This window comes from Pan paniscus, chromosome 2 (assembly GCF_029289425.2).
Source record: "Pan paniscus chromosome 2, NHGRI_mPanPan1-v2.0_pri, whole genome shotgun sequence".
In the NCBI taxonomy this organism is placed as follows: Eukaryota; Metazoa; Chordata; class Mammalia; order Primates; family Hominidae; genus Pan; species Pan paniscus.
In genome coordinates this window covers 2,978,658-2,993,453 of record NC_085926.1, presented here as the reverse complement: position 1 = coordinate 2,993,453, position 14,796 = coordinate 2,978,658, and the positions used below count along the sequence as shown (strand labels likewise).

At 38.3% G+C, this 14,796-nt stretch overlaps 1 protein-coding gene across 7 annotated transcripts in view; it reads right to left on the bottom strand.

Moving 5' to 3' along the window:
• LOC100989577 (contactin-4) overlaps nt 1–14,796 on the bottom strand; it is a 960,081-nt gene that overhangs the window by 63,122 nt on the left and 882,163 nt on the right. For all 7 annotated transcript variants that reach the window (XM_034955676.3, XM_063602085.1, XM_034955675.3 and 4 more), the window contains one exon: nt 9,002–9,129. In XM_034955676.3, the coding sequence (XP_034811567.1) occupies nt 9,002–9,129 (128 nt within the window). The remainder of the gene's footprint in view (nt 1–9,001; nt 9,130–14,796) is intronic.

Sequence of the window (14,796 nt, the reverse complement as noted above, 5' to 3'; positions counted from 1 at the left end):
AAACAGCTGAAATGAGGCAATTAGTATGGCCTATGACAGTCATGAAGAATGAAACATGTGAGGTTTTCAATGCAAGCCAGATGGATATCTTCAATATACTTCTTATTATCTTCTTGTGGTAATAAGTTCAATTAAACTGAATCAGTATAACATAAGTCTCTTTGAATTGCTGGAAAAGAAATTAATTATGTGCTTCACATATAATGAAGCCAAAGAGTCATATTCTGTTTGCCTTTTTTGTTTGTTTGTTTTGTTTATTCTGATTAGTAAATATTCATTACAAAAGAATTCATTAATTCATTTTATAGGAGAGTTTTTTCCTTACAACAAAGAAATTATTTGTATGGGATGGGTTAAATATCACCAGGTAAAAGGTATCTCTTCTACAATATCTGAGAGAGAACTGAAAAAACAGACCTCCTGTCTGGATGGCTTTGCCTGCAATATCTGACCATGTAGGATTCTGACCTGAGGTATTCTTTTTAATTTGAAATATTTTACATATAAAACTACAACAAAAATTTACCAATATGTGCTCATATTCCCTCTTCCAGAATTAGAAGGCTTTAACACATTTTCATGTACCTCCAGCCTTTTTCCCCCCATGAATATATATTAAAAATTTACCCAAACAGATATTACCAATACAGCTAAAGTCCTTTCACATAATCTCACTCCAGGTATCCTCCCCGCAAATACTGAGTTAGGGCTTATGCTGCATGTGTATTCTGTATGCAAACATTATAAGGTATTATTTTATATGACTAATTTTATATTTAATCATACAATATATTAAATAAAATGATACCATATGTATTATTCTTTAATTTCCTTGTTTTTTTTTTCATTACAAACAACAACACAAGGAACACCTTTGCAAGTCTGCCTCAGAACACGTGTGAATCCCACTAGGTTAAATGCCCAGAAAATGGAATTGCTGGGCCATGGAGATTGCACTTTCTCAATTTTACTTGCTCTCCATAGTATCTATTGCAATTTCTATCCCTACTCAGAGTGTGTGAGTACCATTTTCCTCACATAGTCACCAACAAAAGGTACTGTTAGATGTTTCTCTTTTGCCAATCTCATATGTAAAAAAATCACACCACACAGATGCTTACATTGCCTTTCCCTGATTATTAATGAGGTGATGTTACCACACAAGCTTCTTGACCCACAGAGTGTCTTTTATGCCAAAAGCAAAAATACGAGGCCTGTCTTCAGCATAGAGGCTTTGCTATGAAAGGACAGAGTTGGCATAGAGAAATGTAACAGCTAAGGAATTACATCTTCCCTCTAGACCAAGGATGGAGAAGTGATGGGCAGGCTGGAGTCAGGGCAGACCGTCATGGTATGCAATCAGCATTACAAAAGGAGAGAAGGTTTTTACAGAGAGATTTGGACAAAAGGGGAATCATTCTACTCATGATTGATATCGCCAAAGGCATGTTATTTGCTCAACCTATGTGGCTCTCACACATGTCCATAAGAATGTCAGCGGAAATAATCACACCCTGTTTCATCAGATTTCCAGGTTATGTCACGCTTTGTGAACACAGGAAGAACAAGAGGCACAATTACCTACCCTTCTTTTAAGATTCTCCTGCCATAGCTGGTACCAACTCCAGGGTGACAGATCTCAGATCTAACAGGATCTAGTATTGAAATGTTCTGGCCAGATGTTCTTCTACTGAGGGACCTACCATAATTAGCATTTAGCACTTCTAATGACAAACTTTTCCTTCCTACTCTAGATGCCTAGGGTCACAATTTGTGTTAATCCTATTAGAAATACCCTTAATTATCACCCAGAAATAATTGGTTCCAGTGGAAGATATCTAATTGGGTTGAAATGTATTCAGTTATAAGGGACCAATGTTAAAAGCTTTTGTTGTGTGTTAGCAGCCAACCGTCATTGTATGTTGCTGATTTCTGATTGATCCCCTGTCAAATCTGTATAAAGCCTTGAACAGTTTTACATAGAAGATTGGGCTGCTTCAAACTCATTTGCAAAATAAAGTTCCAACTGAAAAGACTCTACTTTATTGCGTCTATTATGCTATGCATGGAAAGGTTGATATTTCCCAATGTCCTACAGTTAAAACAGAAGAATTTTATATAGTGCGCAATAGTAATGCTGTAGATACTCTTTGGTGCTGGTACAAATATATATATACACACATATATATATATATATATATGAAGAAATCTGTTGATTTAAACATAAATAAAATTTCTATGGGGTGAACAATGAGCACTCTTTCTGGCAATAAAGGAATCCGTTAAATGCTCAGCTAAACCACAGGAACCTTTTCGGCTTGTAGGGTTGAAGAATGAAAATACAAAATAATTTCTTGTTACGTGTATCTGTGATCTTAGTCAATTTCCACTAAAGACTTCTTTTCTATTAAAGCTACTTAAAGTATAAATTTATTTTTTCTTACTATAAAAGTAATTCTATGCACTGAATTTAGACATTTAAATAAACAGAAAAGCCAAAAGAACTCTTTTAAAATCCAGACAGAATTAGGGTAAAACTTTATATAGTCAATTTCAAAATAAAAAAAAAAATTGCTATTAGAGGAAGAACATGCAGTCTGAGAATTATGAGGTAAAGGTGGAACAGTTCCGCTGATTTAGGCTGGTGACGGTGGGAGGTTTAGCAAGAGAGTAGTGTTTTAAAAAAACACCAGGTCATGTGCTTCTTACTTTAGGGTCTTCTTAGCTTACTATTCTGGTTCCAGCTGTGTGAATCCTCCCCACATGCTGGAGAATCAAATTGAATTATTGTTCCAGTGTCTGCCAAGTAATTTTCCTCCTCCCTCTCAATCAATGATTTATTATCTCTCCTCTGGATTTTCAACTCGTATTCAAGTTCTAAAGTCAACCGTTTGGATACTGGGGTGAGGCTAAGGTCCTGGGAAAGAAAACTCCCTACCACTTCCAGCTAAGAATCAGACTCAAGGACATGTGGAAATTTCCAGCATGCAAGATCAGCAGGGGTACAAGAAAAGTTGTGTATAGCTTGGCCAGACTATACCTTGGACAGAATTTTGAAGATCTGAGGAAGAGAAAAAGTTATCAAAGAAAGGATAAGTATTTTTCTTTTCTGTGAAGGACTTACTAGTAAATATTTAAGGTTTTGCAGAAGTGGCAAAGTTGAGGATATTATATAGGTACTTATATATTACACAGTCTTGGGGGGTGCAGTGGCTCATGCCTGTAATCCCAACACTTTGGGAGGCCGAGGCGGGCAGATCATCTGAGGTCAGGAGTTCGAAACCAGCCTTGACCAACATGGTGAAACCCTGTCTCTACTAAAAAATACAAAAATTAGCTGGGCGTCATGGCATCTGCTTGTAATCCCAGCTACTAGGGAGACTGAGGCAGGAGAATCGCTTGAGCCCGGGAGGCAAAGGTTGCGGTGAGCTGAGATCTCACCATTGCACTCTAGCCTGGGCAACAACAGGGAAACTCCATCTCAAAAAAAAAAAAAAAAATTACACAGTCTCTGTCATAATTACTCAACTTTGCTGTTGTAAGGCAAGAGCAACCTTAGTTAATATGTAAAAAAAATGACATGGCTATGTGACAACAAAACTTTATTTATGGACACTAAAAGATGAATTTCATAAGAGTTTCATGCCCAAAAATATTATGGTTCTTTTGGTTTTTTTCTCAACCAGCTAACATGTGAAAACCATGCTTAGCCCCTGGGGTATATAAAACAGGTATGGATTTGGCCCACAGAGCGTAGTGTGAAACCCCTGAAAATGCAATGTTCTAAACTCTGATGTGTATAAGGATCAATTGGGGTATTTATTTTAAATGTAGGTTTTTCCAGGCCTCCTCCCTAGGAGTTAGATTTGTTAGGGTAGGAGTGAGGCCCAGGAGATCCGCATTTCTAATATGCACTCTGCTGAACTTTCACTTGCTAGGTGGCATGCATGTACAAAGTTCTTTGGTGTAGGACAGTGTTTCCCAAAGTATAGTCTGGAATCACCAGTTGCAAAATTGCTCAAGGTCAGTTTGGATGTAGTTCAGCAAGATGACTATGTTAACAGCATCCACAGCATACTGCCCTACATTTTGAGTCCTGGAGATAATCAATAGGAGTGAGGGTTGCTATTAACATAGTTATCTTGTTGAACTACATCCAAACAAATACTCTAAATTGCTCTTCTCTAGGACTGCTACTTAAAAATATCTGTCATATGAAACCTGTACAGCAGAGGCACCGTGTCATGCAAAATCCCCACCCACCACCACCCCTTTAACTCTGCTGTGGAGATAAACATGATTTAGTAAGTACAATATTGCATATAAATGTACCCTGCCCTCCATAGAGTTCTCAATGATGTCAATGATCACAAAAGCACATTTTTGTTTAAAGGTCTAACATTATGCTTTCTGTTAGTATTTGAGGGTTTGACTTAAGAACTGTTCTTGCTTAAAATGAAACAGCAAACCAAATCCCAAGTATATTATAACTAGCCTGAAAAATAAAACCAGTAAAATTTAGGAATTCAGATGATGGGATGATAATCAAGAGCCCCCTGGGCACCTGTCAGAATTCTGCAGTTTGGGAGCCTGCTCACTGCAGAATCTGAATATTTATCCATGTGATGATTGCTTGTCAGAGGTTTATTGTAAACCTCCTGTATCTGGTGGAATAGATGTGCCACCTCCCTCTCCTCCCCTACTTGCTGACCCTGTGTTTGACACTATCTTCAGCCTCTCTCCAAAACATGGGGGCAAGGGTAGGGAGAAAGAGAATTGGATTTTAAAAGCATGGTTAATGATAGAAGTATTGTAAAAAGGTTAGAAAAGGTATGTTCTGATGCCTGAGCTTCACGGTGTTTTAATCCCAGACACATGAAAGGTATGTTCTGATGCCTGAGCTTCACGGTGTTTTAATCCCAGACACATGAAAGGTATGTTCTGATGCCTGAGCTTCACGGTGTTTTAATCCCAGACACATGAAAGGTATGTTCTGATGCCTGAGCTTCACGGTGTTTTAATCTCAGACACATGAAAGATATGTTCTGATGCCTGAGCTTCACGGTGTTTTAATCTCAGACACATGAAAGGTATGTTCTGACGCCTGAGCTTCACGGTGTTTTAATCTCAGACACATGAAAGGTATGTTCTGATGCCTGAGCTTCACGGTGTTTTAATCTCAGACACATGAAAGGTATGTTCTGATGCCTGAGCTTCACGGTGTTTTAATCCCAGACACATGAAAGATATGTTCTGATGCCTGAGCTTCACGGTGTTTTAATCCCAGACACATGAAAGGTATGTTCTGATGCCTGAGCTTCACGGTGTTTTAATCCCAGACACATGAAAGATATGTTCTGATGCCTGAGCTTCACGGTGTTTTAATCCCAGACACATGAAAGATATGTTCTGATGCCTGAGCTTCACGGTGTTTTAATCCCAGACACATGAAAGGTATGTTCTGATGCCTGAGCTTCACGGTGTTTTAATCCCAGACACATGAAAGGTATGTTCTGATGCCTGAGCTTCACGGTGTTTTAATCCCAGACACATGAGGAAATCGGAAAGAATACAAGCACATTTGAAGGTTACAGAACACCTTCTCTGATGAATTAGTCCCTTTGTAGATCTCAAAATTGAATTAAAATACAGCGCTCAGTCATATTTCTGGCTAAGCTGTTACACTTGCACTAAAGGTGCAGGGCTCAAGCATTTTGATGTGGGATTCAGGACTTGGCACAGTTCATGCGGAGTTCAGAATGGTTTTCTCTGCCTATATCGTGCTTTATGGGGCAGATTTTCAAATTATATTTCTCCGTTTATGTTAATGTCCTTCTCGGAGACCTCGCACTGTGGATGGCCCCTCTGCAGACACACGTACTTCCCATTAATGCTAATGGGAGTGAGAACCAACCACACTGGGAGATAAATGATCCCCCAAATCTCTTCTGACCTTATCTAAAGTAACAGGATTGTTAACTCCTGTGAACATATTGGCCAAATAAAACTTTTTTCCCCCACCTCACCTAGAAGAAGAATATAAGAATCGGAGGACCTCTGTGGAGAAACCAACTGCAGCTCAGAACCAGGAGCCACTGCCAGAAATAACTCTGCTTGGAAACACACGAATTCTACCTGTCAATCAGGCTACCTGGGCACATCATCCCTTAACCTCACGGCTCATACCTACACATCCCTGCCTCCCTCTTTTTGTACTGGGCCAGGCTCTTCCTACCTCAGTCCCTCCTCGTTCTCTCACCTATTAGGAAATTTCAGTTTTTAAAGTGTTGTGAATGTTTCAGCAAATCATGTGGGTAGCATGGGCAGGACATACTAATTCTGCATCTATAAGTCCACTAAAACTCTCCTGGAAATTGTCCTCAAGTCATGTTTCCTAGTTTTAGACATTCAAATATACCATCTTCATGATTTTTTGCATATCCTCCTATAACAATGCATATTTAGTACTTTTCTTTGTACCGACTCACTTCTTTACGTAAATTTATTTTGAAATATTGTTATCATTGCCGTTAGTGGAAAACTAGTGTTCTCCTAATATACCTTGAAAGAAACAAATAGTTAATAAAATTTTAAAAAATTGTAACTGTAAACTGCCTAAAACTATATCCTATACTTACTTGGCTGAATACCTGTTCACATTTTACTAGAAGGCAAGAAATAAATTATTTTGTTTGTTAGAATAGGTAGAAATTACTATCTTAGCAATATTTATAACCACACAAAAATGAGGCAACTATAACGTATTTAATCCCTGATATATTTGTAGGCTTTGCACCGTGATTCAGTGTAAGATGAGCAGCAGGGATCTGCACAGTTGGTTGGGAACGGTTTTGTCCTGGGGCTTGTGGTATCACTGCGATGCAAACTCTGATGGGAAATAGAGGCCTCTCCTTTCTGCCAACTCTTGGGAGAGCCAAGGAAGCCAATACTTATAAGAAGGATGATAATAAAATACAGAACATACCTTGTTCCTACCTGTGAAAATACCCTACTTTTAACAATATGAGACACCATATATACGGTTTCTATGCTTAGCTGTTTTGAATCTTTCATATTCTTAGCCGTTTCTTTATTATAGGCTCACTTCTCTTTGCTAATTATTCTATTGGGGTGGAAATATCATAAATGTTCATTTCAACAGGATTTAGAATACACGCATATCCATTTGAAAATATATAAACAACAAAACAAATACTAATATTTCTTAGGTGCCAGACACCCTGTTAATCGCTTAGCATGGATTATCATAGTCATCAGAACAACCTCATTTTATGAAAACATGTTTATAAACAAAACAACTATTAATATTTCCTAGGTGCCAGGCACCACAGTAATCACTTAACATGGATTTTCACAGGTATCATAGCGACTCCATGAGACTGGCACTGCTATTATCCCCACACAGGCTAAGTGTCTTGTCTAAGAGCTGGTAAGTGGTAGAAATGAGACTCAAACCCAGATCACTCTGACTTCAATCCCTGTCTTTTAACTATGATTTAAGATGTCAACCTAATATTCTCTTATATCTCCATAATTCACAAACAATCTATAACAGATCCCAGCTCTGTGTCTAACCAGCTCTGAAACATTGAGATCTCTCTTGGTCCTAAATGATTACTAAACTTCCTTTAGCCAAGACAGTCATACATTAGCAAAAACCTCTAGCTAGAACTGCGCTTTACAAATATTATCTAACCTCTTTTTCCTTTGCCTATGAAACAGAGTGAACAAGCAGTCAGTCATACACTGATGCTAGTGCTCTGAGGAAGTAATTAATAGACTGAAATAGCTGTAATCAATCTAAACATATATTTAGTTCTAACTCTTGGACTTCCAATTTTCTATCTGCATGGTCAAGTATGTTAATGATAAAAAGATTTCCCAAAAGAGTAGTACATTTCCAACTTCTAATGACCCTAAAATATTTAATTAGGTAATTTTTAGCTTTCTTCTTTAAATTAAAGGCAAATTGTTTTTTTGATATTTTTATTTGCCTTCATCTGTCTTCACCAAGGGAACTACAAATGGGCAAGAAGGAAATAATATGATATGACCCATCTGTATAAATTACTCAGAAACAGGAAAGGCTTCCTGTTTCCTGGTGCAGCATAAAGGACCAAGAAGAACTCAGAATCAGGATCTGGGTTCAGGTCTCCTGCTACTCGTGACCTTGAGAGAACCACCAACCTGAGCCTCATCTTCTTCAGTCAAATCATTGTCAAGATCCCTTCAACTCAAAAATCCTATGACAGGGCAATATATAAAGTGAAAGAAATGCGAATGAAATGTAAATTAAGATTTTCTCCTTTTCAATGGTTACTTAGCACTTCCAGCCCATGCCATGAAGCTAATATTGAAATAGTTTCACTCATGTGCTTTGCTAAAAGCATAAAGGACTTTCTGCTATAAAAATTATAAAGCACCCAGGCTATGGTGTATGGGAATTTTATTTCCTTAAAACCGACAAGGTTGGCTGGGTGACTAAGGCAAAGCATAGAGGTGATCAAAGCCTTCTATTAGTATAATAAACCATATCCATATCTCTGAATAAACGGGACAGCTATCTTAAAAATTACCAATGTCATTGTTTAAACAGTGTTTGCTAAAAATAGTACATGAGTCTTGAGTTTTTAATTTGTTGGAATAGTGTTCCTAGACATGAATTTCAAATCTATAGAGACTTGAAAGAAATTTAATTAAAGGATTGAAGATAACATTAGTTACAATACTATAATAGACACAATGGCTATAATTCTCAAAATTGTATTGGATGATTCTGAAATAAGACAGCCTTTCAATCATATTAATTACCAGCAGTTCTCTAAGAATTATTAATCATATCATGTTTGCCATGATGAATTAATTTAGCAATACAGTGGTATCTGTACATATTAATATGAATGATGCCACTTCTGTAGATTACATTATTAGACATGAGGACACATATATTAATATTCGAATTCTTTGGGTTAGCCATTACCTTTCACTACCAAGTTTCCAGTACTGCTAGCAGTTCCAAAATGGTTAGTGGCTATACAGGTATAACTCCCAGCGTCTGATTTAGTAACGTTGATGATTCTGAGGTTTCCATCTTCAGAAATGGTAATTCTGAAATCAAAGTAAATGAACCAAAAATGGTGAAATTTATCTCATATGACCTACTGCAAATTATTTCTGTCATTCTGTCATTGTTCAAACCATAAATCATTGCTACATTATTTGTAGTAAAGATGACAGCCTCATCTTTATTTAGGGTATTTGTCCACATATACATAAACATAATTGAGACATGTGACTTGTTTAGTGTTTTTAATTCTTTTCTTGCTAAAATGGTCTCAACAGTCAGTTGGAATAGCCATTATAAATATTAGACAGGTTGTAACAATTTCTCTTTGGGAGCTCTAACCACATTAGGCAAAGGGAAGGCTTATGGTAGATCACCGTTAGTCTTATAACTGCTAATGAGGAATAAGAAAAAATCCCTTGATTAATCAATTTAAGTCTTTTCATTGAAAGTGTTTTTTCTAAATGAGAGCCTTAAATTAAATGAGGTATTATTAAGCATATTTATTTCTGAAATATGTCAGCCAATACATTTTTAATGAGATGTAAAAACTGAACTTAAAAAAAATTAAAATATTCCATGACTCAGTGTGACTTTGGCAGAATAGCAAATGTGGATGGCAAACCTCAGGCCCCACAATAAGAGACAAACATCTACTTTCTGCAGGGAAGAAAATGTTTTTGTTGACAGATGCAAAATCTGGAAGAGGAAGAATTTTGAAGAACTCTGTTTTCAACAGGACTACCAGAAGAGAAGTAGGAAAATACAAAGATGAATAAGACACACAGCTTGGCTTAGAGGCTTGTCAGAGAAGTAAAAAATGGACACAGATAGCCCTGTGTCCTGACAGATACCTCACAGATACCTGACAGATACCTCATTCAAGGTAAATGTGTTACATGTCTCTTTTATTTCAAATCTGCCCACATCTTTCCATCCCTTTCACTCCCTCCTTCTCACCTAGTCTATCAAAACAGCCTCCTAATTGGCCTGCCTATTTCTACTCTTGTCCCTCAAATCCATTCTTCAGTCAGTGGCCAGATGATCTTTTAAAATTTAAATCCGATTATATCACTCTCCTGGCTTAAAGCTATATCCTTGGCTCTGCCATTGCATTCTGAAAAAATTTCTTGCTGGAGCCTTATTATAAAGCCTAATGGATCTAGCTTTTTAAAAAGCCTCTCTCACTTACTGTTTTGTTCTAATCTTTCTACCCTTCGAGGAACTCTAGTCACACTGGCCTTCTGCATATTCCAGAGTATTTGAAATCCTTCCCACTTCAGGGCCTTTGCACTTGCTCTTCTGCCTGCTTTGAACACATTTCCCTGTATCTGGACATAGCTGTCACCTTCTCACCTTCAGGATCTCAGTGTAGAGGTAGCTTTTCCTGATAGATCTCTCCCAACTCACTGTTTACAGTGGTTCTCCCTGTCTCCCTGTTTTCCTGCAGCCACTTTATTTCTTCCCACTAAATTCAATCAGGAAATTTTATTTGTTTGCTTGTTAGCTGTCTTATCACATGGAATGGTAGCATCTCTGAGGGAAGGGATGGTGTTTGTCTTACGACTGAACCTCCTGGGTCTAGTACACAGGATGGCGTGTAGTGGATACTAGAAATATTTCTTAAGTGGCCGAGTACATACATGAATAAATAAATAACCTAAGGGAAAAATCGGTAATACGTTGTAGGAATTCAGAGTGGTTGAACCACTTGGCACTAGTGCTATACTTAACAGAGTCCTTTCAAATATCTGAAACAGGGGTCTAGGATGGGCAGAGCCTCACTTCATAGAACTTTTGAGCAAGCATTTTAAAAACACAGGTGAAGATGTAAATGCGCTGGGTTGCAAATGCTGCATATACTTTTTTGAAGGCTCTTACAGATGGAGAAGCTACAGTCTTCCTGAAGACCCGGTCCAGATCTATGACTCAGTCTGATGAGAGGGTATGAAGGTGGAAGAATTCTACAAAGAATTTTGGAATCAGAGGGATGGGAGTTCACATTCCAGGGCTGTCGGTTCTAGCTGTACCACTAAAGACAACTTACTTAACTTTCTCAGTTTTTACTTCCTCTTCTATGAAACAGAACTAACAATGTCCATCTTATAGATTGATAGCAAGAATTAGGTAAGATAGGGTCAGTAAGGTTCCTAGAGGTTTCCTGATATTTACTAGGCAGTGGTTCTCTTTCATCTTTAAAATTGTGTTTGCGAGGCTGGGTGTGGCGGCTCACGCCTGTAATTCTAGCACTTTGGGGGGCTGAGGCAGGAGGATCACTTGAGCTCAGGAGTTTGAGACCAGTCTCGGCAACATGGCAAAACCCTGTCTCTACAAAAAACACAAAAATTAGCCAGGTGTGCTGGCTTGAGCTTATAGTCCCAGCTACTTGGGGGGCTGAGGTGGGAGGATGGCTTGAATCTAGGAGGTGGAGGTTGCAGTGAGCCGAGATGGCACCACTACACTCCAGCCTAGGAGACAGAGCGAGACCCTGTCTCAAAAAAAAAAAAAAAAAAAAGTATTCTCTTATTTGATCATTTGTATATATAGGAAAAATTGGACAACATCATTTTAATATATTTTCTTTTAATATAGTAATTACATCAGCCTTCTGTTTGTATTTTGACTGTTACTTCTGACAATTTGAAATCAATATGCAAATTAACTGAGTCATCCCCAATCAAGGTACAAGAGGCAGACAAGGCACAAGGGCACCTGTGGTTGGGCAGTTTGTACCTGCTGGCAGTGCCTATGTTGCTTTCTGGTAGAGGCCTGGCGTTGGAGGTCTTGGCCTTTGGGCTGGGGTGACCCATGCTTCTGGTGGAGGCAAGGGAGCCGAGCTGGAGCCATGGCCAGTGAGGTGGTAACTGCTAGGCCTAACCATTGCTGTTGTTGAAGGATTTGCAGGTCATTATATTTTGCAAACCAGGAAGCATATGGAGCCTCAGGGAAAACAAGTTTTTCAAAGTCTACTGAAATCTGCCCCCAGTGATGGCTATCACAGAGGTGTCTGAACCCAAAGTGACAAAATGAGAAGCAGAGGTGCAAGTCCTCCTGCCAATAAAGAAAGAATCAGAGATGCTCATAAGCAAATTACTCTGTTAAATCACATTACTCAGATACAGGAGAATGTCCTTACATAGCAGCCTAAATCTATGAAGCTAAACATTTACTAGAAGATCAAGGTAAAAAAATAAGTAAATGTATGATGAATTTTAAGTTCTTATTAGTTTACACAGATGATTACCAACTTCTCATAATAAAACATCTAAAATCTACAATTAAAAAAATAATTTAGCATAAGCTAAATCCAAGCTCTGGCTAAAAAAAAGACACAGACAAGAAGGCCTTTTGTTCATTCACATCACAGCTACGCATATAACAGTTGCTCAATAAAGACCATCTGATACCTCATTTGCCAAGGAGCAGATGCACTGACAAAAACAGAGTGGTGAACAAATCTTAATTACCTCAATAATAACAAAAATAGCTTTAAAGGAGTTAGTCACATTCCATTTATAAAATAATTTGCTAGAAATTGTGAAACACTGGCATATGAGAATTCAATATGTAAGGTGACATTTGTGTTTTATGTACAGACTTATCTTTCATGAGGTAACACTGGCTTGGAGCATATTAAACATTCTGAGGGGTGAGATGACTCTTTAAAAGCAAAAACACCTATTAATAACTTATACCATTAAAAATAGTATCACGATCATTCCAAAAACCTAAAGCCATCGCCTGTATCAAACTCTGACATGCCGAAGGAAATGAATACGGAAACAAGTAAAGGACTTGTCATCAGATTACTTGGATTCTAGCCTTGACTCTGAAACTTGTCAAGTATATGGCATAGCCAAGTTACTTATGCAAGCTCTGAGACAGAGTTTCCCAACCTTGGCACTGATGACATTTTGGACTGAACAATTCTTTGTCCTGGGGGGGATAATGGGCACCATCCCTGGCCTATACCCACTGGACTCCCATAGCTCTAACCCTTCCGCACGTCATGACAATCAAAAAAGTCTCCAGAGATTGTCAAAGATACGCTGGGAGTCAAAACCACCCCATTTGAGAACTGCTGGTCTAATTCAGTTTTTAAAATCCCTTCTTCTATAATGAGATAAGATCGGTGAAAATTTCGTTAACTTAAAGTGCTTCACACTCTTCAAATGTTTTCCCCACCATCATTTCCATCCCTGCTTCCTGCTTTTGGTATCTGCATGGCATAAAAGCCAGCTAGCTTTTAACAGTCTTAGTAGAAGGCTCTCTTTGCCCCTTGTCCTCAGAGTTTCCCTATCCAATTTCCTATGGGCCTTGTGAAATTACAAAATAATTTTATAAACTATTATACTATTTATTTTAAATATTTCAGTGCCTGATATTGGTTTAGGGTCTCAACTCTCCCACTGTTATTTGCAAAGAGGTAAGTAAGAGAGGTAAGACCCTAACTGTTAGAATTCCAGATGAGAGAAAACAGTGAGGGAGATCATTTGTAGAAGGGGTAATTTTCAGTAGTCTTCATTAAATCACAACATATTGCTGTGACCGCTTATTCTTACTATTATCCAAATGTGGGGGTAATATCAAGTTTGATAAACTATTCTTTGGAGAAACTCAACCACTTTTTTATACAGCAATATAGTGTAGTAACTAAGAACATAAACTCTGGAACTACACTGTCTAGGCTCAAATCATGCTTCTACTACTTAGAAGTTGTGTGACTTTGGGAAAGTTAATCTCTCTGTAACTCAGCTTCCTTGTTTGTAAAAATGGGATAATAAAAGTAACTATATACATCCCATAGAGTTGTTGTTAAGATGTGCGGTGCTTAGAACGATGCCTGACACGTAAAATACACCAGGCGGGACAGGTGCTTGGGCATATGTCAGTGAGACACTCATGAATAGACCAGAGTTAGCCACATGTTCTATTAAGTGAAGCTCTGTGCCTTCCTGGACCCACTGTTTCAAGCAATTACAAAGGATTCTGTTAAGACTAAGACAACTGCTGAGTAGTTCTGCCACTCTGAAGTCCTACAACACATTATGATGCCTCACAAAGCATATGGGTGACACCAAACAGACACAGAAGGGGGATGATATATTGAACCCATTTATTCATAGTTATTTACTAAATACCTCCTATATATTAGGCTTTGTGCTTTTTTTTTTTTTTTTTGAGATGGAGTCTCGCTCTGTCACCCAGGCTAGAGTGCAGTGCTGCGATCTCGGCTCACTGCAAGCTCCACCTCCAGGGTTCATACCATTCTCCTGCCTCAGCCTCCCGAGTAGCTGGGACTACAGGCACCCGCCACCATGCCTGGCTAATTTTTTGTATTTTTAGTACAGACAGGTTTTCACCGTGTTCGCCAGGATGGTCTCGATCTCCTGACCTCGTGATCCGCCCGCCTCGCCTCCCAAAGTGCTGGGATTACAGGCGTGAGCCACTGCGCCCGGCAAGCTTTGTGCTATTTTTTTAGTGATGTGAAAATTATTGTTTTTGTTCTCAGGCTCATAATAAATCATTACTTTTGATGATTATATATCTAGAAATAATGCCAATGTGTTCTATACAATAACATACACATTTCTATAAGTGCACAGTAAAATGAGCATTACTGTTTTCAATGGGAAAGCTGTTTGACAAACTATCTAGGTATAAAGATGGGCAGGGACCCAGAGCTGGCCAGTCAGGAGACCCTATTCTCT